The following is a 26,886-nucleotide window of genomic DNA, read 5'->3' as shown; positions in this document are numbered from 1 at the left end:
TGCACCCTATTGGATATGGTGCATACCATGATGTCTCTTATCGAATTACTGCTATCATTTATGGGCTAGGCATTAGAGACAACCGCATTCACTTTAAATAGGGCACCACGCAATTCCGTTGAGACGACACCGTATGAACTATGGTTTAGAGAAACCTAAGCTGTCGTTTCTTAAAAGTTTGGGGCTGCGACACTTATGTGGAAAAGTTTCAGGCTAATAAGATCGAACCCAAAGCGGATAAATGCATCTTCTTAGAATACCCAAAACAGTTGGGTATACCTCCTATTTCAGATCTGGAAGCAAAAGTGATTGTTTCTAGAAACGGGTCCTTTCTCGAGGAAAAGTTTCTCTCGAAAGAATTGAGTGGGAGGATGGTGGAGACTTGATGAGGTCATTGAACCGTCACTTCAACTAATGTGTAGCAGGGCACAGGAAGTTGTTCCTGTGGCACCTACACCAATTGAAGTGGAAGCTTATGATAGTGATCATGAAACTTCATATCAAGTCACTACCAAACCTCATTGGACGACAAGGATGCGTACTACTTCAGAGTGGTACGTAATCCTGTCTTGGAAGTCATGTTGTTGGACAACGATGAACCTATGAGTTGTGGAGAAGCGATGGTGGGCCCGGATTCTGACGAATGGCTCGAGGCCATAAAATCCGAGAGAGGATCCATGTATAAAAACAAAGTGTAGACTTTGGAAGAACTACTTGATGGTCGTAAGGCTGTTGGGTGCAGATGGATTTTAAAAGGAAGACATACAATGATGGTAAGTGTCACCATTAAGAAAGCTCGACTTGTCGTTAAGATGTTTTCCGGCAAGTTCAAGGAGTTGACTGCGATGAGACTTTCTCACTCGTAGCGATGCTAAGAGTCTGTTGGAATTATATTTAGCAGTTACTGCATTATTTATGAAATCTTGCAGATAGGATGTCAAAACATTGTTTCCTCGACGATTTTCTTGAGGAAAGGTTGTATGTGATACAACCAGAAGGTTTTGTCAATCCTGAAAGATGCTAACAAGTATGCAAAGCTCTAGCAATCCTTCTAAGGATTGGAGTAAGCATCTCGGAGTTGGAATGTACGCTTTGATGAGATGATCAAAGATTTTGGGTTTTTACAAAGTTTATGAGAAACTTGTATTTCCAAAGAAGTGAGTGGGAGCACTATAGAATTTCTGATGAGTATATGTTGTTGACATATTGTTGATCGGAAATGATGTAGAATTTCTGGAAAGCATCCAGGGTTATTTGAAAAGTGTTTTTCAATGGAAAACCTGGATTAAGCTACTTGAACATTGAGCATCAAGATCTATAAGGACAGATCAAAACGCTTAATAGTACTTTCAAATGAATGCATACCGTGACAGGATTTTGAAGGAGTTCAAAATAGACCAGCAAAGAAGGAGTTCTTGGCTGTGTTACAAGGTGTGAGTATTGAGTGAGACTCAAGACCTGACCACGGCAGAAGAGAGAGCAAGGACGAAGGTCGTCCCCTATGCTTTAGACGTAGGCTCTACAGTATGCTATGCTGTGTACCGCACCTGAAGTGTGCCTTGCCATGAATTAGTCAAGGGGTACAAGAGTGATCCAGGAATGGATCACATGACAGCGGTCGAACTTATCCTTAGTATCTAGTGGACTAAGGAATTTTATCGATTATGGAGGTGGTAAAAGAGCTCGTCGTAAAGGGTTACGTCGATGCAAACTTTGACACTAATCCGGATGACTCTGAGTAGTAAACCGGATTTGTATAGTAGAGCAGTTATTTGGAATAGCTCCAAGTAGCGCGTGGTAGCTACATCTACAAGATGACATAGAGATTTGTAAAGCACACACGGATCTGAATGTTGCAGACCCGTTGACTAAAACCTCTCTCGTAAGCATAACATGATCAAACCCTAGAACTCATTGAGTGTTAATCACATGGTTATGTGGACTAGATTATTGACTCTAGTAAACTCTTGGGTATTAGTCACATGGCGATGTGAACTTTGAGTGTTAATCACATGGTGATGTGAACTAGATTATTGACTCTAGTGCAAGTGGGAGACTGTTGGAAATATGCCCTAGAGGCAATAATAAAATGGTTATTATTGTATTTCCTTGTTCATGATAATTGTCTGTTGTTCATGCTATAATTGTATTAACTGGAAACCGTAATACATGTGTGAATACATAGACCACAACATGTCCCTAGTGAGCCTCTAGTTGACTAGCTCGTTGATCAATAGATAGTCATGGTTTCCTGACTATGGACATTGGATGTCATTGATAACGGGATCACATCATTAGGAGAATGATGTGATGGACAAGACCCAATCCTAAGCATAGCACAAGATCGTGTAATTTGTTTGCTAGAGCTTTTTCCAAATGTCAAGTATCATTTCCTTAGACCATGAGATTGTGCAACTCCCGGATACCATAGGAGTGCTTTGGGTGTGCCAAACGTCACAACGTAACTGGGTGGCTATAAAGGTGCACTACGGGTATCTCCGAAAGTGTTTGTTGGGTTGGCACGAATCGAGACTGGGATTTGTCACTCCGTATGACGGAGAGGTATCTCTGGGCCCACTCGGTAATGCATCATCATAATGAGCTCAATGTGACCAAGTGTTTGGTCACGGGATCATGCATTACGGTACGAGTAAAGTGACTTGCCGGTAACGAGATTCCTGTCTACATCTACCTACCCGAAGCTACTAAAACATCATCAAGACCAATTCATGCCGCATTGCAAGATTACTCTACCACTCTATAAATGGTATATAGATAAGTGTCTTCACTTCATCAAATGCAAGGTATTGGGATACCGACGATCGAATCTCGGGCAAGTAACGTACCGATTGACAAAGGGAATTGTATACGGGATTGATTGAATCCTCGACATCGTGGTTCATCCGATGAGATCATCGTGGAGCATGTGGGAGCCAACATGGGTATCCAGATCCCGCTGTTGGTTATTGACCGGAGAAATGTCTCGGTCATGTCTACATGTCTCCCGAACCCGTAGGGTCTACACACTTAAGGTTCGGTGACGCTAGAGTTGTAGAGATATTAGTATGCGGTTAACCAAAAGTTGTTCGGAGTCCCGGATGAGATCCCGGACGTCACGAGGAGTTCCGGAATGGTCCGGAGGTAAAGATTTATATATGGGAAGTCCTATTTTGGCCACCGGAAAATGTTCGGGATTTTTAGGTATTGTACCGGGAAGGTTCTATAAGGTTCCGAAGTGGGGCCCACCTGCATGGGGGGACCCACATGAACGTGGGTAGTGGGGGCAAGGCCCCACACCCCTGGTCAAGGCGCACCAAGATCCCACCTTAGAAGGAATAAGATCATATCCCGAAGGGATAAGATCAAGATCCCTAAAAAAGGGGGATAACAATCGGCGGGGAAGGGAAATGATGGGATTTCTTTCCCCCACCTTTGCCAACGCCCCAATGGACTTGGAGGGCAAGAAACCAGCCCCCTCCACCCCTATATATAGTGGGGAGGCGCATGGGAGCAGCACCCAAAGCCCTGGGCGCCTCCCTCTCCCTCCCGTGACACCTCTCCCTCTCGCTGAGCTTGGCGAAGCCCTGCCGAGATCCCCACTGCTTCCACCACCACGCCGTCGTGCTGCTGGATCTCCATCAACCTCTCCCTCCCCTTGATGGATCAAGAAGGAGGAGACGTCTTCCCAACCGTACGTGTGTTGAACGCGGAGGTGCCATCCGTTCGGCGCCCGGTCATCGGTGATTTGGATCACGACGAGTACGACTCCATCAACCCCGTTCACTTGAACGCTTCCGCTCGCGATCTACAAGGGTATGTAGATGCACTCTTTTCCCTCTCGTTGCTAGAAGACTCCATAGATTGTTCTTGGTGATGCGTAGAAAAATTTGAATTATTGCTACGTTCCCCAACACAGTATGTATTATTTCCAATAAGTCAGTTGCTCCCTCCATTGTTCCGGAGAACGGAGTCTTAGTCATCTTGCCCATGAGGCATGGTTCGCAAGCATCAAGTGATTCCAAAAGCCCATCAGCATGGAGTTTCTTCATGCGCTTTACACCAATATGACCTAAACGGCAGTGCACAAATAAGTTGCACCATCATTATTAAACTTATATCTTTTGGCATCAATATTATGTGTATCACTGTGATCGAGATTCAGTAAACCATTTACATTGGATGTAAGACCATAGAAGATTTTATTCATGTAAACCGAACAACAATTATTCTCTGACCTAAATGAATAACCGTGTCGCATTAAACATGATCCAATCATATTTATGCTCAACACAAACACCAAATAACATTTATTTAGTTCCAATACTAATCCCGAAGGAAAAAGGGAGTGTGCGATGGTGATCTTATCAACCTTGGAATCACTTCCAACACACATCATCACCTCGCCCTTAACTAGTCTCTGTTTATTTTGCAACTCCCGTTTCGAGTTACTATTCTTAGCACCTGGACCAGTATCAAATACCGAGGGGTTGCTATAAACACTAGTAAAGTACACATCAATAACATGTATATCAAATATACCTTTGTTCACTTTGCCATCCTTCTTATCCGCCAAGTATCTAGGGCAGTTCCACTTCCAGTGACCATTTCCTTTGCAGTAGAAGCACTCAGTTTCAGGCTTGGGTCTAGCTTTGGGCTTCTTCATGGGAGTGGAAACTTGCTTGTCATTCTTTTTGAAGTTCGCTTTCTTTCCCTTGCCCTTTTACTTGAAACTAGTGGTCTTGTCAACCATCAACACTTGATGCTTTTCTTGATTTCTACCTTCGCCGATTTCAGCATCGCGAAGAGCTCGGGAATCGTTTTCGTCATCCCTTGCATATTATAGTTCATCACGAAGTTCCAGTAACTTGGTGATAGTGACTAGAGAATTCTGTCAATCACTATTTTATCTGGAAGATTAACTCCCACTAGATTCAAGCGATTTGTAGTACTCAGAAAATCTGAGCACATGCTCACTAGTTGAGCCATTCTCCTCCATCTTGTAGGCAAAGTACTTGTCAGAGGTCTCATACCTCTTGACTCGGGCATGAGTCTGAAATACCAATTTCAGCTCTTTGAACATCTTATATGCTCTGTGGCGTTCAAAACATTTTTGAAGTCCCGTTTCTAAGCCATAAAGCATGGTGCACTAAACTATCAAGTAGTCATCATACCGAGCTTGTCAAACGTTCATAACGTCTGCATCTGCTCCTGCAATAGGTCTGTCACCTAGCGGTGCATCAAGGACATAATTCTTCTGTGTAACAATGAGGATAATCCTTAGATCACGGACCTAGTCCGCATCATTGCTACTATCATCTTTCAACATAGTTTTTCTCTAGGAACATATAAAAAATAAACGGGGAGCTACATCGCGAGCTATTGATCTACAACATAGTTATGCAAATACTATCAGGACTAAGTTGATGATAAATTAAAGTTCAATTAATCATATTACTTAAGAACTCCCACTTAGATAGACATCCCTCTAATCATCTAAGTGATCACGTGATCCATATCAACTAAACCATGTCCGATCATCGCGTGAGATGGAGTAGTTTTCAATGGTGAACATCACTATGTTGATCATATCTACTATATGATTCATGCTTGACCTTTCGGTCTCAGTGTTCCGAGGCCATATCTGCATATGCTAGGCTCGTCAAGTTTAACCCGAGTATTCTGCGTGTGCAAAACTGGCTTGCACCCGTTGTATGTGAATGTAGAGCTTATCACACCCGATCATCACGTGGTGTCTCAGCATGAAGAACTATCGCAACGATGCATACTCAGGGAGAACACTTATACCTTGAAATTTTAGTGAGGGATCATCTTATAATGCTACCGCCGTACTAAGAAAAATAAGATGTATAAAGGATAATCATCACATGCAATCAATATAAGTGATATGATATGGCCATCATCATCTTGTGCCTTTGATCTCCATCTCCAAAGCACCGTCATGATCACCATCGTCACCGGCTTGATACCTTGATCTCCATCGAAGCATCGTTGTCGTCTCGCCAACTATTGCTTCTACGACTATCGCTGCCGCTTAGTGATAAAGTAAAACAATTACATGGCGATTGCATTTCATACAATAAAGCGACAACCATAAGGCTCCTGCCAGTTGCCCATAGCTCTGTTACAAAACATGATCATCTCATACAATAAAATATAGCATCATGTCTTGACCATATCACATCACAACATGCCCTGCAAAAACAAGTTAGATGTCCTCTACTTTGTTGTTGCAAGTTTTACGTGGCTGCTATGGGCTTAGCAAGAACCGTTCCTACCTACGCATCAAAAACCACAACGATTTTTCGTCAAGTGTATTGTTTTAACCTTCAACAAGGGCCGGGCGTAGCCACACTCGATTCAAGTAAAGTTGGAGAAACGGACACCCACTAGCCACCTGTGTGCGAAGCACGTCGGTAGAACCAGTCTCGCGTAAGCGTACGTGTAATGTCGGTCTGGGCCGCTTCATCCAACAATACCACCGAATGAAAGTATGACATGCTGGTAAGCAGTATGACTATTATCGCCCACAACTCTTTGTGTTCTACTTGTGCATATAACATCTATGCATAGACCTGGCTCGGATGCCACTGTTGGGGAACGCAGTATTTCAAAAAAATTCCTACGATCACGCAAGATCTATCTAGGAGATGCATAGCAACGGGAGGGGAGAGTGTTGTTTACGTACCCTCGTAGACCGAAAGCGGAAGCGTTATGACAACGCAGTTGATGTAGTCGTACGTCTTCACGATCCGACCGATCCTAGCACCGAACGTACGGCACGTCCGCGATCTGCACACGTTCAGCTCGGTGACGTCCCACGAACTCTAGATCCAGCTGAGGTCGAGGGAGAGTTTCATCAGCACGACGGCGTGATGACGGTGATGATGAAGTTACCGACACAGGGCTTCGCCTAAGCACTACAACGATATGACCGAGGTGGATATCTGTGGAGGGGGGCACCGCACACGGCTACGACAACTGTCAACTTGTGTGTTCTAGGGTGCCCCCTGCCCCTGTATATAAAGGAGAAAGGGGGAGGCCGGCTGGCCCTCATAGGGCGCGCCCTAAGTAGGATTCCTACTAGGAATCCTATTCCTGGTAGGTTTCCAACAAGGGAAGAGAGGGGGAAGGAAGGAGAGGGAGAGAGGGAGAAGGAAAGGGGGGCGCCGCCCCCCCCCCTTCCCTAGTCCAATTCGGACCCAAGGGGGAGGGGGCGCGTGGCCTGCCCTAGCCGCCCCTCTCTCTCTCACCACTAAGGCCCATGTGGCCCATTAGTTCCCCCGGGGGGTTCCGGTAACCCTCCGGCACTCCGGTTTTATCCGAAACTTCTCCGGAACATTTCCGGTGTCCGAATATAGTCGTCCAATATATCAATCTTTATGTCTCGACCATTTCGAGACTCCTCGTCATGTCCGTGATCACATCCGGGGCTCCGGACTACCTTCGGTACATCAAAACACATAAACTCATAATACCGATCGTCATCGAACGTTAAGCGTGCGGACCCTACGGGTTCGAGAACTATGTAGACATGACCAAGACTCACTTCCGGTCAATAACCAATAGCGGAACTTGGATGCTCATATTGGTTCCTACATATTCTACGAAGATCTTTCACGGTCAAACCGCATAACAACATACGTTGTTCCCTTTGTCATCGGCATGTTACTTGCCCGAGATTCGATCGTCGCTATCTCAATACCTAGTTCAATCTCGTTACCGGCAAGTCTCTTTACTCGTTCCGTAATGCATCATCCTGCAACTAACTCATTAGTCACATTGCTTGCAAGGCTTATGGCTTATAGTGATGTGCATTACCGAGAGGGCCCAGAGATACCTCTCCGTCAATCGGAGTGACAAATCCTAATCTCGATCTATGCCAACTCAACAAACACCATCGGAGACACCTGTAGAGCATCTTTATAATCACCCAGTTACGTTGTGACGTTTGATAGCACACAGAGTGTTCCTCCGGTATTCGGCAGTTGCATAATCTCATAGAAAGAGGAACATGTATAAGTCATGATGAAAGCAATAGCAACAAACTAAACAATCATCATGCTAAGCTAACGGATGGGTCTTGTCCATCACATCATTCTCTAATGATGTGATGTCGTTCATCAAATGACAACACACGTCTATGGTTAGAAAACATAACCATCTTTGATAAACAAGCTAGTCAAGTAGATGCATACTAGGGACACTCTGTTTGTCCATGTATTCACACATGTCCTAAGTTTCTGGTTAATACAATTCTAGCATGAATAATAAACATTTATCATGATATAAGGAAATGTAAATAACAACTTTATTATTGCCTCTAGGGCACATTTCCTTCAATTTGGGCCTAGGGGAAGGCATTGGGAAGTAATAAGTAGATGATGGGTTGCTAGAGTGACAGAAGCTAAACCCTAGTTTATGTGTTGCTTCGTAAGGGGCTGATTTGGATCCATATGTTTCATGCTATGGTTAGATTTATCTTAATTCTTCTTTCGTAGTTGCGGATGCTTGCGAGAGGGGTTAATCATAAGTGGGAGGCTTGTCCAAGTAAGGACAACACCCAAGCACCGGTCCACCCACATATCAAATTATCAAAGTAACGAACGCAAATCATATGAGCATGATGAAAACTAACTTGACAGTAATTCCCATGTGTCCTCGGGAGCGCTTTGCTATTTATAAGAGTTCGTCCAGGCTTGTCCTTTGCTACAAAAAGGATTGGGCCACCTTGCTACACCTTAGTTACTTTTGTTACTTGTTACCCGTTACGAATTATCTTATCACAAAACTATCTGTTACCGATAATTTCAGTGCTTGCAGAGAATACCTTGTTGAAAACCGCTTGTCATTTCCTTCTGCTCCTTGTTGGGTTCGACACTCTTACTTACCGAAAGGACTACGATAGATCCCCTATACTTGTGGGTCATCAAGGAGCCACCGGCAACCGAAGAATGGGCCATGTTTACCATGGCCCTTGGCATACTCAAGATGGAATCTTCCAAGACTTGGTGCACACTTCAAGGCATATTCAAATATTTTTTATCTCTAGATCAACCGACCATGTTAACCCTAGGTACCCCTTGGTCCCGATATAAAGCCGAGGGGTTTAGTCCCTAGAGGCAAGACTTTTAGACTCATTCATATGATCTCGAGGTAGATCAACCTGTACTCTGTACCCCCTTCACAATCAATACAATACAAGCAATATGTAGGGCTTTACCTCTTTGAGAGGGTCGGAACCTGGGTAAACATCATCTCTCTCTACTTCCTGCTACCATCTAGACGAGACCACCAGCTCGGGACCCCCTATCCGAGATCTTCTGGATTTAGCTCCGACAGGCCCACCCAAAAATAGCTCCCCACGAAAAGGAGGATCTTGTCCCCCTTGCGAAAACATTGTGTTTTTGCTCGAGCGTCCCCTCCAAAATTTTTTGGGAGGTGTCAGAACTTTTCTGGCACCCTCCAAAAGTTCCAGATGCCATCTGAAATATTTCCGGCATGATGGTTTACTCCAAAATTTTCGGTTTTCTCTCCAACATTTTTGGTGTCTTTGAAACTTTTTCGATGACTTTCTCTCACACTCCTTTCCTAGTACTCAACAGATAGATGACCCTGCAGGTTCGGCGAAGTATATACATGACCGGAACACCTTGCGATTAATGATCAATAACGGAACCATGGACATCCATATTGACCCCTATACCCACATGAATGAATATTCACATGAACCTTTAATTAGCGTGTGTTGTTCCTGTTGCTTTGTGATATGTTACAAATACCCAATGTGAGATTTATTGGCATCCCCGTGGATCAACAACTTTTCACTATGCCAGTTTCTTCGTTACCGGTTTTGTTCTCTTTTCTCGTTCTCGTGTTCCAGCATCCTTGTGATGAAATCACACAGTGTTTGGCCAGATGATGATGGATACCGTAACACCGAGAGGGGACCAATAATATCTGGAATGGCAATCGTGATACACTTTTTTTTCGAGAGTACGCCTAGGCGTACCATATTTTTATAGAAGGCAGAAATTAAGTACAAGAAACTACGACTTGCTGCGAACAACAAGTGTAGTTGAAACTCCACACCCACCGTGACAATTACAAACACAATGCAAAAGGGCCTGCCCTAAACTAATCATCTAGCCGCGTCACAGCAGAAGCCGGTCGCCTCGAAGAGCAACAACTTCATCCGGATTACCCTTGCCAACGCACTACCCACCCTTGTATGCCTAAGAGGAGACGGTGAGTGGATAGCGGGACTCGAACGGTCCCGAGAAAGCCATCATCTTGGGATCACCGGCAGTTGCGTCCATAACGCCCACGAATATCAACTCGGCCAGCGGCAAACATCGGAGAACCACCGACAGAATAAGCCAAGTCTCCACCTTCGATGCTCTCAATAGAGAAACGACGCCACACCGCCGCCATCGCCAGTCCTACACGGACAAAGGCTTTCGCCCAGAAACCACAATCCGATCCAGAAGGGAAGGTGCCAACACACCTCGGCGACACCTCCAAGGAGGGAAACGGCACCCACGGGCGCTATCGCCGCCAGCTCCGACGAAGAAGAGCAGGATTTTCATCCGCACCGCACACCTCCCACCTCTATCAATAGATTGGGCCAAACTTTCGCAGTTACACCATTGCTGCCGCTGCACCTTGCCATCGAGATCAAACCGCCGCGGGACACCGACCCTTCGCACGACCGAGAGCACTCCGACCACCAACCAACCCCTGCATGGCCGGAGACACACCACTCCATCTCCCATCCATCCTCAACCTCAGTGCTGCCAGAAACTGCTGGCACCATGGGCTTGGGCAGGCACACCACCATGCAGTCACCCGTGCCACTGCTGCAACCCGAAGCCCTACAGGGGAGAGACCGGCGCGCCACGCCGCCCACGCGGATGCACGCGCCCACCATGGCGCTCCCCTGAGCAAGCCGCTGCTGCAGCCTCCAGCGCAGATCCGGCACCGATTCCGGCCACGCCGCCACCATCTCGCCAAAAAGGGGCCGCCTTCATCAAGCCATGCCGGCGAGAGCCGCCGCTCACCGCACGCCCCGGCCACCGCAGCAGATCCCGGCCGCCGCTCCTGGCCACCTCTGGCCGAGATCCACAGCCGCCAAGGTCCGCGCCGCGACCACCGGCTTCCACCACAGAGCTCGACGGAGATCACCGCCCCACACCACCTCGCGACCGTGCTCCACCACTCCCCACGCCCTCCGCCATGCGCCGCCGCACCGAGAACCACCAGCCATCGTGCCGCCCTGGAGACGGCTCTCCCCCGCGCGAAGGAGCCCCGTTAGAGCAAGCAGCCTTCGCCCTGCCGCCTTTGACGGCTGGGTGCCGCCACCACCGCCGGGGCCGGGGGCGGCGGCCAGGGATTACCCAGGAAGGGGCGCTCGGGGCTAGGGTTTGGCCTCCGGAGCCGCCCGCGCGAGCGGCCCGGGAGGGAGAGAGGGGAAAGTTTTTTGCTTGCTCTGACTGGTTTGTTTGGAAGCCTTGTGATACACTTTCAAAAGCTAAGAGTGACAAAAGTGAATGTCGGAAACTAGTGGCATAAGGAAAATTGGCAAAAGCTAGAGTAGTAGAAACAAAAATTTCCCAGAACCAAAAGCCAGAAGTTAAAGCTAACCAAACACCCCCATAGTGATCCCACAACATCTTTTCTTTTCTTTTTCATTTCACACCAATGTAAATCCTACATAGCACCAATTTAATAGCAATCCACATGGATTGTCAGAGCACTTAATCTAATGCTCTATTTGTTTGACCGAGGTAATAATCATAACCAGTAAATTAGAGATATATTAAAATTTGTCAATAAAATTATAATCATTAATATGGATCTTCTTAATGCACAAATGAATCGTTAAAGCACCACACCACACATCAAAATGAGCATTTATTGTGGCCAATTCTGCTAAGTCATCAATAACTATATTGCAAGTTCCTGCTAGCTTGACAACACGACAAGCATGGGTAACTTCGAGTTTTCCTTCATCTCTTTGTAGACATACCTTTGAGCAAAGAGCAACGAAAATTTCGTTACAATACATAAGTCCCGCAAACATGTCGTCATATTTCTCACATCAGCCTAATTCCTTCAAGGCATACAGCTTGTTGGCCTCTTCAGCATTGCCTCATGTTAGCATGTATCTACAGGATGTTACTCTCTTCATCTAGATTTGTTGGACATTAGAGATCAGCTGAGTCTTCTGATGTCAATGTGGAGAAGGCAAAAAGCATGATAGATTTGGTACCAAAATGATAGCGCGAATGTTTCTTCCACCATTAGTTACCAAATTTTTGATGGAAAACCTTTGGTAAACGAAAAGAGCGAGAGAAAATCATGAGAGTAACCCCCGAGGGTAATAAGAGACTTACGTGGGGGGAGGGGAGCAATAATGCCAGACCTGTGTAATTTCCACAATGTAACGTACATGAGGAATAACATGTCCTCTTTTAATTGCCCCGCCCCTGGATTTCACTCATGGGCCTTAAATTTAATCCCAGCCTTTAACTTTGGTCAGCCCATGATGATCACATAAATAGAATAGCCAACAATAGGCTATCTGAAGTTGCCATCTCACCTATAGTTTACATAATAGCCCACTTGTACAATAGTTAGTCATACTAGTATGATATATCATTAATATGTGGCCCACCTATTTCTATCACAAGGGGAGTTGGAGCATGTGCTATAGCCGGTTGTAATATTACAACCCACTTATTTTCTCTCTCATCCAACTAGGAAGAAATTAATGTGACATCTCTTATAGTCCACCTACGTCATCCTATTATATACTTGCTCTTATGCGTAGGTGTAGCAAAGCTCGGGAGGAAAGGGAGGCAAATGAGAAAGCAAATTGTTTCAATCGCTAATTAATTTCCTAGTGTCTTACATACTTGGAAATTCTCAATTTGGTTATCTGCTCAACAAATTTGGATGGAGGGAATAACAGTACTTTGCCCCGACAAGTGAGGACGACAACACCCAACTCTATTTTCCCGAGTCTATGAACAACGATGCATCAATGTTGAGCTTTCCCAACCCTCCATCCTTACAAGCGTGTGGTAATTTCACCCACTTTATGTCGTGCCTATTAGTGTATAATTTCATCCAAAAAAAAGCTGCCTTGTTTGTCTCATGAATGCATTTTTGCTATTATTGTAAAAAGAGACATAGAAGAGTTCGAAAAATAAATAAGAGACAAACAAGTGACATCAAACCCATCAAGTGAGAAATAAGGGGCGATCTCTCACACTGTCCACGTCGGATAGGAATAGTGATGGAGAGAGAGGGAGAGAATTCACGTGAATTAGGTGATGCCCCACGCCCACCCCGACCCATTTCTCCCCACGCACATGTCCTCTCACACGCACACGCACAACCACCTCCTCTGCTTGTTTATCTTCCTCGGCGTCGCCAGATCTGGAGAGCCACCGGGAGGACAACAACGAGCGTGAGAGGCGGCGACCGCGGGACAAGCACTATCCTCGACCAGATCGGTGTCCAGCGCAAGTGGCTCGGGGTGGTCGCGGCGGCGGCCTCTTCAGTTTCGCCCAACGAGCTCCACACGCGGGGGAGGCATCTCCACTGCCCACGCCACCACGCTCCCTCGCCGACGTCGGCCTCATCGCAAAAGAGGGCTAGCCCACCCATGCTGCCAATCAAGTTGCGTTTGGAAGTGAGGAGGGGGGCAACCGCGCCTAGAGGAGGTTGTCCCCCAATGTCCGGATCCTCTCATCGTTGAACTTGCCCATACAGCAGGTCACGGCCACTGGCTGAAGTCGCCCAGGTTGGCACCGTCCCTGTCGGCCTGCAACTCATCCTGCCTGAAGACGAGCAGATAGGTATCATGAAGCTTCCTCCTTTCAGGTCAACCATTTCCCATTATGTTTTCCGTTCAATTTATGATTTTGTGGTGATATGGACAGAATCTCCATCTTTGTTTTTGGAGATTATACTTTATCTATGGCTACAAGGTGTTTAATAATAATTCAACCAGGCTGTAGAGGTTCGCTCAATAATTTTTCCGTTGACATCCTTAACTAGCTACTAGAGATGTATTACTATATTATATCCATATGTTGCAATTTTCTTAAATTCTGATGTTATGTGCACGAATTGGATCACTTCTGTTGGGCCTTCTTGTTGGTTGGTAATATACTGATGCTTTTTGTGTAGGGTTATTTGGTGTAGCAAGAATGATAGAGTTCTAGGCCGAAGCAAAGAAGGGGCAGGGAAATGGTTGCCTCATATGACCAAAACTGAATATTGAAATAAGTATTTTTTGGGAGTCCAGATGAGATAGTAAAAAATCTGGCTGAGTAGATCTTGGAAGTTTTAGAAATCTCTGCTAAATAAAGTGGATTCTTCGCCACTGCCCTATCTGGAGGGCCCCTTGTCATTTTTGCGGCAATGATTTTTCTATTCTTTGTTAGCCATATGCCATATTTGTTTCTACACACTGATTTCCAATACAGTATGCTTTATTACATTTGAAGTATCTTGTTTTTAGTTTATGAAAGGAAACTTTGTGAAGCATCGTACAACAAGACCCTGGATTGGTTTAAATGGTATATATTTTGGTCTGATGAATGTGCTATAGCAAAGAACCCATGCAAGCAGTAACTGTAAGTTAACAAAAGAAGGATTTCTATCAAAGCTATGTGGACTTTAGGAGGAAATTCGCAATACAATCTAGAGCAAAACTACAGAGGATTTCCATGGGTTTTCCCCTCAAGATTTTGCTTGTTTTGCACCTATTAGTTTCTGGATATTTGTTGCGCGAGTTTTATTTTACACTATGCTTATGAGATGAGAGTTATACCTTGCATGCTATCCATGATACATAATGTTGTTTCTTCACACTATTTCTGTTAAAACCTACACTTGTTCAGTATATGAAGTCAAGTAGCCAATAGCAATATGGTCATTCAGGTTTTCCTTTTTTTCTTGTAGTATATGAAGTGCATATATTTTTAAATCATTACATTGATGTCGCCGACAGTGCCGCCATACATGTTCCTTCCGTCGTTGTCGTCTGAAGGTAGATAAAATGCTTGATCAGATGATCCCAAGCCTCTCTCTCTCTCATCAAATTTGAGAACATGTTTTCAGGTCTTACAACATATATATCACACGGTCATCTATTATTGTGGTCATAATTTGATCTCATGACAGAAATTAAATGAAGGGGGGCAACTGGTTGGAGGGGGGAAACAAGTAATATATTTTCTTTCCTTTATTTGCACCCTCTAAAAGGTTGCCATTTCCGTGGTAGGTTGGAGAGTAACCAAGGTATGTATAAGGTGAGTATATTCTTTTCAAGACTTGTGTTTTGTCTATCACTCCGTGGCAACCAAAAAATTGTGTGGGTACAATTATCATTTATAACGTTTCTGTTATTTGCAGATAACAATGGGTTTGCTAGACAAATATGGTCCTGACAGAGCTCTCGATACACCAAACACATAGGTTATAAACTTAAACCCTTAAAGCAATCATTCGCAAATGTTCGTAAGTTGTAAGATTTGTGTGATAAGTTTTGGAGTTTATGTAGTGCCAATATGCTTTCCTTTTGTTCAAGCTAGTTTTACTAGCATTGGTGTGGTGTTGTCTACCAAGGTTAGACTTGTCGTATAGTTCATGACATTTAACTTCCCGATGCATAGTTATGAGATGATAGTCATTTCACTTTCAAAATTTACTTAAAATGCCAGTTTATTGAATAACCTCATCATATGGTTGCGTTGATTTTCTCACTGCTAGTGTTCTAAGCAGCTTAAGTTACGGTGGTTGTGCTGACACTATGTACTTCTTGGAAGGAGGGCCTGATGCATGAAAAGATATATTATGCATAATACTATAATTACTGCATAGAAAATCTTTGCGTTAGTGACTGCATTCACCAACTAACCATCTTGTATTGTCAGAAGCCATTCATGTGGTATCATTTGCTAAGAAGTGTTGAAAACGCTAAGGAAGATGACGAGAGCTTGATGATGATATTGGGGTCAATTAAATTAATCAGGCAACACTTATTTGTTACTCCCCGTTTCATAATATAAGATGTTATTACAACCTATTACCACAAATCCTCCTGTTCTGTTCGACAACAACTGTGATGGAACCGTTGACATGAGGGAGATCCTTTGCAGACTGTCCAGTCCGAGGAACTCGCGGGGCGATGATGCTCTGGGCTCTACTTTTAGGTAAACCTGACAAACGCATTTTGCATGAGATGGTTCTTGCAATGATCTTATCAATTGCAATGGCAATACAACGCATATGGATGTCTAATTCCAAGAGATTCCTAACTCTGACTGAAAACATAATAAAACACTACTATTTCAAATGTACGATGCCGATCGATCAGGCATCAGCAACAAGTATAAGCTGACATCGATGCTTCGAGTAAGCAGGAGGTGCAGTACTACATCTAAATACTTCAAATAATATCACTAATTTTACATGCTTAGTAGAGTAGGAAGAACTGCAAGATTTTGTATGGTAATTCTGAATTCTTCTCGAAGTGTACATATTCATATCATGAAGCAAATAACTTATGCATTGTTTTGTAGGGGTTTTGATTATTCTAAGAACAACCTTTTGGAGTTTGGATTACTCTGAGTAATTATTATAGGAGTTGGGAGTGCTCTGCATGCCCTGCTACGACTGCTTGCACTACATGAGTCACCCAGCGCAGGTCATCTCTCTCACCGTTCCCCTCCTTCGCCCCCTCCCTCCTTATTTCATTGTAGCTTTCATGTGAAAGAGACTACATCATGCATAAGAAGAGCATATTCACATTTCATTGATGTGTGCGCATCAGCAGTGAGCTTTTGTGCTAATTTACTTCATAATGATGACTAATATTGCAAATGTTGGCAGCTACTCTACTTTATTTTGTGACACACTTAGCTCATATCACTAGATTTTGTTTAGATATAATTTCAACAAATGTACCTAGAATTATTTGTGTTTGTAGCAGATACTTATTTTTCTGTTGGCTGAAATTTTGTTTAGATATTTGTTGTAATGTAACATGTAAAAGCATAATTGCCCTAATGTTGTTTATGTCTGAGACTACTGTATGCTCCCTGTTTGAGGAACGAAATAACCAAACTTGTAGGATTCTCTTGGCAACGCTCTGTCTGTGTCGGTGAAACTAGAGAATACTGCAAAAATTGAACAGATAAGGAATTAACATGTTTTCTTTATATTTCATATCATGATGTCTATGTACTTTATAATCTTAAAATTTAGTAACTTGTGGTTACATTTTTTTTCCCGAGAAACTTGTGTTTTAAATCAGAAGAGATAAAGTATTGCAAAGCTACATGTAGTTTATTTGCAGCTAGTAGCGCCAACTATAACCTTGAATTCATTGTCTCGCATGCTTGGGTGAGGCAATGCTCCCTGTCTAGTCTAGGGGACATGTCTCAAATAGGTTGAGTTCACATATTTTCTTGTTGACAAGTTTTTTTCTCCACATTTTGCAGGTTTATCAGGTGCATTAAGCCAAGTGAAACAAGACACAAACAAATCAGTTATTAGTATACAAAGCCAACATATTAGCAACACAAGACGAATTTAATGCACACACCCAACATTGCAACACAAAGAAACACTCTCACGAGGCTCGCAATGGCGGCCCCAATTACTAGTGATGCACCACTGATCACGAGGGAGGACAAAAGAGAAAAAAGAAGGCATCGACCACGCGTAGGGTCATCCGGTGACGAACCGTGCACACTTGTGGCAATCTTGGCTCGCACGAAACGTCGACGTCGCCGCGCCCGACCTGGCCACCCAAATCCAAGCACGCAACTCCCCGCTGGGATCCCCTGCGCCGGACGGGCGCAGCACCCCGGCAGAGCCCACCACTCGTACGACTCCACGCGTCCCCGGGCACGCGCACGAGCCCACCCATCCCCCGCACCGCCACGCGTCCTCTCCGCCTCCCCTTTATACCGCTCTCACGAACGCCTCTCCAACCTTCTCTTCCCTCTCTCTCCTCCGTCCCCTTCCCTCCTTCCATCTGACGCGCGGGGCCCACCCGTCAATCTCCGTCGCCCTCCCCCGCCGCCGCCGCTCGCCGGACGGCAGGGCCCGGCCGCGAGGGTTCCCGCGGATTCTCCACGCCCGCCTCCCGCCTCTGCCGCCGCAGCCGTCGCCGATCCGGGCCGATCGCGGCGTCCGTCCGTCTCTAGGGTTTCGCTCCTCGCGGCCCCTCCGAGGCCGTCCGAGAGATCCCGATCTCCCAGGCCTGGACGCGCCAGGCTCACGTCCCGGCGATCGGCGACGCTCGATTCGGACCCCCGGCGAGGGGCGCAAGCTCGAGGGGAGAGGCCATGGCCTCGAGCCTGCTCACCACAGACAAGAGGTGCGAGATGCCTATCCCCCTCGCGCGCGCGACGCGATTTCATCTCCCTCGTCGTTTTGAATTTCGTCCGCGACTGGATGCGCAGGGCCTTTGCATTGTTGCGCGTGGTGATTCTGGCGACGCTTGCTATTTTTGTTTTAAAATTACAAATATCAGTTTTTTTTAATCATCGATTTGTAGTAGTGCTTGGCGTATGGTAGTATTTAGCTTTGGTGTCGTTCGAATGCTAGTTTCCGGATCGGAAGCATGACAGGCAGAGTGCATTTCTAGGTTGTCTGGTTCAATTCTATGCTGTTCGATGGTTAAGCAATCCAGTTGTGTGGTATGGTATCTGTGCGGCAGCGTCATGGCACCAGATGGTCGCAGATGAGCCCGTGCTCTTCTTTCAACCGAGCAAATATGTATTTATAGCTTATATGCTTCGTTTCCTCTCAGTGTATTTATCAAATCCTTTTAACGGCAGAAAGTCAGTTATCTGCTTTCTCTTAAAGAACTGTCTTTTGTCCAGGGCAGACTGCTCAGGTTTTTGTTAATTCAGTCAGTGAACCTTGATGAATGCGGCAGAGTATGTATTTAGTGTATTGAACAAATTTTTTATCAAGAATACAAGATGCAAGTCCAGGCTCATATCACGTTTCATCTTGGCCCATCAGCAGACAGGAGTGCCCGAGCCTTTTTTGGGCCGTTTTCACCTTCCTATTTGTAAGCCCGTGTTTTATTGGTTAATAAGTGGTATTTGAACAAAAAGTTTTGAATCCTTTCGATAGCACTGTCAAGCAGCATTTGGCATAACTCTGCACTCTTCCATCTCTCAGCCATAATCATTCGGAAACAGTAAAAATCTGATGGCAAATCTGACGTTTTTCATGGCAATTTACATTGGTGTGATAACGGCAAATTTAGTTTGCAAGCCCTGCAATTTCTGAGAAAAAAATTGAACTGAGGCGGATTTGCCATACTCGCCAACTAAACTTGCCATCCTTGGAGAACATAATTTGCTATGATAAATGTTTGATTTGCCTAAAAAAACAATTTGACGTCAGATTTGTAGTGGAGTCCTAATTATTTCTGTGTATTAAATTTGTTAAATGCTTTATGTACTGATTTGCAATGCCATTTGATAGAATATTTGTAGTTCTCTTCCTATAGATGGATGATTAAGCTCCATTCATTTATCCTTCTGAGACTCGAAATTTATATTGATATGCAATATGTTTTTTAACAGTATGCCTCACATAATCAGGTTAACGCGCTTAATAATTGTTGCTTAGTTATAGCACTGCTGCTGGTGTACTATGTGTGTACTTTATTATTCTGTACTGCTTTCTGCAGATGGGCTGCTCCTACAAGGAAATCTGGCATGACTGTTCTTGGAAAAATCCCAAAGCCCATTAATTTGCCAAGTCAGAGGTAACAGTTTTTGTATTGGACATTGTAAGCGAAATCTTATCTTTGTATACTTCTATGTGAACTGATTTAGTAGTTCTCATGAAGGTTGGAAAATCAAGGTCTTGACCCCAATGTGGAAATCGTTCCAAAGTGAGTCCCCACACTCATTTGTTATACCACACTGTTTTTATCCATTCTTTTCGAGATCTGATGCTACTCATTATGAGTTCTCAATAGTTTTCAATAATTTCTAGTGACGAGGTTATCATTTTGATTTTAGGGGCACCCTCACATGGGGCAGCAAACCAGGACCTACAACACCAAATGCATGGAATTCCTCGTCACTTCTATCTCCCAAGAAGGATGGAAATTCTGGTGCACCAAGCCAATTCAATGGCCGTCCCTCTTCCGGTGGAGGTTCAAGGCCCTCAACAGCTGGAAGTGAATCTCTTGACTCTCCTAATGCTTGGGGTCCAAATTCTCGACCGTCCTCAGCATCTGGCACATTACCATCACAAAATGTACCAGTGGTCACAAATCGTCCTCGAAGTGCAGAGACAAGACCAGGAAGCTCACAGCTTTCTCGGTTTGCAGATAACCCCTCAGATAATATGAATGTATCGATAAGGACTGTTGACAGATCGGTAATTCACAATACTTACTTTATATGGCTTGGGCGTCAGCAATCGGAGCCTACTTAATATGTTTGTTCTTACCTATGTAGGGATCTTCACATGGGCATGCGTTTACTCTAAGTACCGGTGATTTCCCAACACTTGGTTCTGAGAAAATCTCTGAATCAAACAGTCAACGAGGTAATCTGCATGCAAAATGTATTATATATATTTTTTGTTTATATGCCCATGACTTCTTACTGAATATTTGGAATTCTTGATTGTATTGATCATATGGTATGCTGATATATGCCATATCTGCTAGATCTATTTCCGCAAATCTCAGTTCTTTTTTCGGACTGATCTGATTTCAAATTCAAATGACGTATGTTCAGTTGATATACGAGATAATTTCTCCTTAACAGTTCAGCCTTTTATTCTAGGTCATAGTTCAAAAGGGCGCCCAACTTCTAGTTCTGGCAAAGATGGAACCCAAAATGATACGGGGAAGAGCCTATCTGCTGGTATTTAATTTCACCGTTTTATACTTGCTAATGTCCTTACCGTCTTGCTGTTGCATGTATATATTTATTATGGTCTGACCACTTAATGGGATACCGTTTCTGTGTTTTAGGATCTGGCGAAGTAGTTCGACCACCTAATAATCAACCAGCAGATATCATGAAGACAGATCAGCAGGCACATGATGGAAGTGCTCCCTTTCCTGCCACAGGTCCTCCAAATGGAGCTCAGCAGCCACAGCCATACCCTCCTAACTATTGTATGCCCCCTCCGCAGTTTGATTCATGGCGTGCACCTCCTGGCCACCCACCTGAGGGAATGTGGCATAGAGGACCAGGTGGCCCATACAGACCAGTTGGTCCCTCTAGCAATTTCCCTGTGGAACCATTCCCTTATTATGGTCAGTTCCCACCCAACTCAGAAGCAGCTGCAAGGCAGGGCTCAGGGCATGGTGGATATCACTCGAAAAATGCCGATGCATATCATTCTATGACTCCTACTTCGTATGTTATGAATCAACCTGTTATTCCAGCCAGGCCAGTTTACCAGGGCCCAATCCCTTATGATGGATATTATGCTCCTCAACGGCCAAATTTTAATAATGCCAATGTAAGAGATTCACCATTCATTGGAGGCCCTCATCAACCAGGAATATTGAATCAATTTCCCAATCAGAATGAGAAATTCCAGCCTGGACATTCTCCGAGCAGAGCAGTCAAACACGAAGCAAGTCCCAAGGAGCTCTCCGAATCTGATAGAGTACAGTTGATTTGTCGAGGACAAACTAGGATTTTGCATGATAACCCTGATCGTTTAGTGGGTCCTGGTGAAGTTGAAAGGAAGAGTCAGCCTGCACCACCACTTCTTCCACATCCAGATGGAAATCGAAACGATGTAAACACAAAGGCAGATACAAGGAATACCCCTAGTGAAAGGAACATGGTGCTTATGAAGTCAGTGCATGATAACAGAGGTCCTAATCGTACAAGCCATTCGTCTGTTTTGGAAAATGCACATTCCCATCCCAGGGAAACTGATGATGGCGCCCACCTGAAAAAGTTAAAGGAGGATAATCTTCCGCTTGATCAGCAACCTATCATTAAGAAGAATGCAGCTTTGATAGAGAAAATAGGGAGTTTGAACAACAAAGCTAGAAATGTTGATGCACGTAATGTTGCAGAAGCATTTTCAAACAAGGAAATCAAAGAGAAGCAGCTAAAAAATGCTGATTCAAAAGCAGATCGGGTGATAAAAGATGTTCCATCTACTCCTGCCATCACTGCTTTTGCTTCTGCTTATGGCCAGGCAGCATGTGTTTCTCCTCGTTCTCCTGTGGTACAGAAACTGCAGAAGGGACCTAATGATGGCGGGGTTGTTGGACCGCTACACTCACATTTTGCTGAAGCCAGCAAGTCTGGAAAGCTGGGTGTATCAACTCATGATCGCACACATAGGCGGGCTGATTCTTCAAGAAATAGCCACCATGGTCCTGCTAAAGACATGCCACCCAACAATACTACAGGACATGGGCGGGGAGAAAATTATGCAACTGAATCTTTGCCAGTAGTTCAAGTGAGGAATAGTCAGCATGACCAGCCTCCGGAGCATGTTTCGCAGCTGCCACCTGATGATATGCCAGCTTCACCTGATTATGAATCTCAGGTATGTTTGCAGATTTCTTCTGACAATACTTTTTACAGTGGAAGAGTTTGATTATGAATTTTTTGATATAGTAGAAAACCGAATTAATTAACTATGTATGTTTGGAAAATATTTCTGCAAGAAAATCCAATGAAATTATTTTCATGTAGCCAAACTATATACCTACATTTATAGATGTATATTGTTTCAAAAGTTTGACTCGACGTGCCTCACAACAACTTGTTTTTAGGATGGAGCTACTTTCTCAGCTCTCACCAGTAATATCCATTAAAAGTATTAGGGTGTGTATAGTTCATTACTGCACTTCACAAAACTTTAGTTGTGCAAATGTGACTGGTAGATATTTTGGTTCATTGGCACAATTTGTTAGCCTTGGGTTCTGCAGCACATGTGTCACGGACTCATGCTTTTTGAAAGCCTGCAAGGTTGCAACCAATTTGTGGTGGTCAACCAAACATGCCATTGATACCCTGCACTAGTCAATTTATATTCATCAAGTGCATTTCTAACAGCCTGTGGTTTGCTGTTGGCATTTTTAGTCCATAATATATTGCCGTATCTTGTATATTTGTATATGAGGTATTGTTTGGACTTCCATTTCTATTAACAAATGTTGTCGTTAAATAGCTTTTGTTAAGTAAGGATTGGTGCTGTTTGTTACCACATAACATATTTGTGTGTATTTTCATTATTGATGCAAGGTTAGGTTTTATCTAAAATTTTGAATCTCAATAAATGGTACTAATGACCTAAAACGTCTTATATTTGGTTACAGAGGAAGTATAAAACAACACAAAATGTTGTACCATATGCTGCTGTGCATGTCACATGACTTGTTCTTGTAGGCTCCCATCTTTTTATACCCTTGCATTCTTTAATGCCACATTTGGTTTTGTGCCATTACTGCCTGCTTACCAGTCTTATTATTACTCCCTCTGTCCCAAAATAAGTGTTTCAATTTTGTACTAACTTTAGTACAGAGTTATACTAAGCTTGAGACACTTATTTTTAGGACGGAGGGAGTGTTAAATAGACATACTCTGTTTACAATACATATATCACTGCAGATTAAGAAGTTATACTACATTGAGTTACTTTCTTAATAACCTGTGCAATTCTTCTAATAACCTTGTTGCCTACTAACTAGTATTTGATTGTTGCATTTCCTATTCAGCGTGTAAAAATGAGGGAGTTGGCTGTACAGCGTGCCAAACAATTGCAAGCTGAGGAAGAAGAGCGGACAAAGCGACAAAAGGCAAAAGCTCTTGCAAAATTGGAGGAGCTGAACAAACGTTCATCAGTACATCAGAAGGATTCCAGTGATCCACCACCAGAAAATGACGACGTGCGTAATAAGCAAAAGGCTGGAGTTGATGGGACTACTGAACCTGCGTCTTCAACTGCTGAATCACATGATGTTACTGTATTGGATAATGTTAGTATTCTTCAGCCACCGAATGAACCCAAGGATACTGCAGTTCCTGCACAGCCCATGTCCACTCTACTACATACTGAGGGAACAGGTAAAGATCCTTCTGGTCATAACACTTCAACCTCAGGCATGAACACACAGAGCAACATGACGGAGCATATAGCACATAAAAGTATATCACTGTCACATGATGTCAGTGTTCCAAAGCCTAGGCAGGGCAACAGAAAAAGGCATGCTGTTTCAGAGGATAAAATTCTTGGTGAGAAGTCAAGTGTGGCAGTAAACACAGAAAATGTTAAGAAAGCTGTTGAGGTTTCTTTGGACACATCAACTGCTGTTGTTACATCACATGATGATCCCCCAGCCCACAGCAAGAAGAGTGCCAGGAACTCGAGAAATAAGAAAAAAGTTGATGATGCTCCTGCTACTTCTAAATATCCACCCATGGTTCTTGGTCAGCAGAATACACCAGGCATCTCCAGTGAGCCAAAAATAAAAACCGCTGGCGTTATCATTAGTAGTTCTATACTTCCTGCTGAAAACACCGTGCTTACTGTTGGAAGTATAACCGTGGGTGGTATTTCATTTGGATCTTTCAACCAGGAGCGCCTGAAATTACCAGAGGAAGCTCAGAGCACTGCAAATAGCCGCCCAAAACCTCAGCAAGCAAAAGGATCAAAAAAGATTCAACATGCTATCCGACCTGTCGAGAAGCCACATGGGAATGAGAGTGTTGTCTGGGCACCAGTTAAGCCATCAGGGTGGAATGAACCATCTGAGGAAGCTAACGTAGCAGTAGCAGCCAGGCCTAAGCCAATTGGAAAGGGCACCACCGATGGGGAGAATGTCACACGAACTAAGAGAGCTGAAATGGAAAGATATGTGCCTAAGCCACTGTCCAAAGAGCTTCAACAGCAGAATTTGGAACAAAATTTACCTGTAGAAAAATCCTCTGTGGAGAACAAGAGTAATGATAATGAGAAGTTAACCGCTGCTAAAGAGCCCAAGAAATGGGAGGACAGAAAAACTAGTAAAGGGCATGGGAAGTCTCATTCTTCTTGGCGCAGAAGGAATACAGATGACTCATCTTCGGTGGTACCAATACCTTCTGAGCGAGCAGACAGCTATCAAGAATCACACGAAGTTCAGAGGCCTTCTGACAAGCATCCGCAGCTTGAACCTGACAAGCAAGCAGATTATGCTGCCGGGAATAGTTTGGCTCCAGCTGAAGCAGTTGAGTTACCTGCCAGCGCCGCAAAAGAACATGCGGCAGCTAACAGGCAAAGGAGGCAGCATGTTAAGGGCCCAAAAAACGAGGCAAGTAACTACTCAAATGAGAACAGAGATGGCAGGAAAGATGTGAATCACATGTCAACACGTGGAATGGATGCAAACTCTTCTGAACATAGAAACATGTCAAAACCTGAGGTGAAGAGCAGCGCAGCACACTCTAGAGCACACTGGAAACCAAAATCTTCACATTCCCAGAATAACTCACAGGGCAATAATACCACTGAAGGTCAGGTGGACAGTGCTACTCTGCAAGACAGCAGCAATCGTAATAGTAATCAAGGTAAAGGTGACATGACAAATGTTGATGAGAACCAGAAGGGTGAGAGTCATGAAAATGCAGAACAGCAGCAGCTTAATCATGCAACCCGTCGCCAGGGACAGCACAACGGGAGGTATCACAGGGGAAGCAGCGCGCACAGGGGAAGGGGTTATGATGCTGGGCAGCCAAGCCATGGCGCAAATGCAGAAAGGCGGAAGGGTAGCACTCATCTTGAATACCAGCCAGTTGGCTCCAACAAACCCTCAGACTTCCAGCAGAACCCAAGTGCCGATGGACAAAGTGCAGGGCCTCCAGCTCCAGGACCGGTGTACAGGGAGCGCGGCCACAACAGGGGCCACCGCCCGCCTGGTGGTCACTTTGTCAAGCGGAATCCTGCCCCTGCCCCAGCCCCGGCTCCAGCTCCTAATTCCTACCGAGAAGAATGATCTTCCCTTGCCCCCATGATTGTTGAGATTTAGGAATGTCGAGTCATTCACAACAGGTAGGCAAATGAAATGTTTCAGCATTCTAGTTTACTGCCTGTACAGGCAGCTTGTGTGATCTCATTCCCCTCATGGCTAACATGTTCAGAGGCTAGCAGGTTGAATGTTTCTGGCAGTGGCGAGGCGGTCGTCGGTCTGGGTCACCAGTAGGTTGTAATGTTTTTTTTGTTCCCAGGGCTTTTGGGCCTTAGCGTGTGATTGTTAATTTTTCCGAAGGACATCCCTTGCTTCGGTGAGATGTGATGCTTTAATTGTACTAACGGAGTTGATTAAGTACTGGGACGTGAAAATGCTAGTAGTGTTTGCTAACGGGAACAGAAGCGTTGTTTTTCTACTTATTTGTTGGTATTCGGTACATGAAAGTTGTTGTCATGTTGTGTTTCCGTTGACTGGAAGATAGGTTTGTCAGGAATAATTGACTTCTTTTGTACAATATGGTTACAACGAAGGCCCTTGTACGATATTACCTTTTCTTTTATTCAATGTGAGCTCCTGGTTTCGTTCACCAAATCTTTTGATAGGTATGCAGTTAACTGTCGCCTGGACCAACAAAAGAGTGTCTTCCTATCAGACTAGCAGCATATGGCCGCTGGATGAGCAGGGCGCCCCCTGCTCACAGCGCACCTTCCGTCCGAAGTTTTCAAAATTATAAAAACCGATGAAGCTGATTACGTGGGATTTGCTAATAACTGCTGATATTTAGGAAACTAAGGGGGTGTTGGTATGTGTGGTAAGCAATTTCATATTTGAAATGATGCTGTTGAGTTATGAGGCTTTATTTAAGTGGTGAT

The 26,886-nt window shown here is 44.4% G+C and overlaps 1 protein-coding gene across 11 annotated transcripts; it reads left to right on the top strand.

Annotated features, from left to right (window-relative positions):
* The first annotated feature begins 13,420 nt into the window (after positions 1 to 13,420).
* On the top strand, positions 13,421 to 26,543 carry LOC109749992 (protein MODIFIER OF SNC1 1). Of its 11 annotated transcripts, none has more exons than XM_045228432.2 (13): positions 13,422 to 13,883; positions 14,995 to 15,344; positions 15,448 to 16,247; positions 16,617 to 16,741; positions 17,538 to 18,421; positions 19,754 to 19,831; positions 19,916 to 19,960; positions 20,091 to 20,454; positions 20,535 to 20,625; positions 20,868 to 20,948; positions 21,059 to 22,608; positions 23,783 to 26,094; positions 26,194 to 26,543. In XM_045228432.2, exons 5-12 carry the CDS (start codon positions 18,390 to 18,392, stop codon positions 26,036 to 26,038), a joined length of 4,497 nt encoding a protein of 1,498 aa, XP_045084367.1. In that variant the 5' UTR covers positions 13,422 to 13,883; positions 14,995 to 15,344; positions 15,448 to 16,247; positions 16,617 to 16,741; positions 17,538 to 18,389; the 3' UTR covers positions 26,039 to 26,094; positions 26,194 to 26,543. The 11 variants fall into 11 exon arrangements, with proteins under 11 accessions (XP_073356038.1, XP_045084367.1, XP_045084366.1 ...); XM_045228431.2 differs by having other exon boundaries at positions 14,218 to 15,344; XM_045228429.2 differs by having other exon boundaries at positions 13,422 to 13,908; positions 14,218 to 15,344.
* The last annotated feature ends 343 nt before the right edge of the window (positions 26,544 to 26,886 follow it).

This window comes from Aegilops tauschii, chromosome 5 (genome assembly GCF_002575655.3).
Source record: "Aegilops tauschii subsp. strangulata cultivar AL8/78 chromosome 5, Aet v6.0, whole genome shotgun sequence".
NCBI classification, from domain to species: domain Eukaryota; kingdom Viridiplantae; phylum Streptophyta; class Magnoliopsida; order Poales; family Poaceae; genus Aegilops; species Aegilops tauschii.
This window is presented reverse-complemented; position numbering and strand designations above follow the sequence as displayed.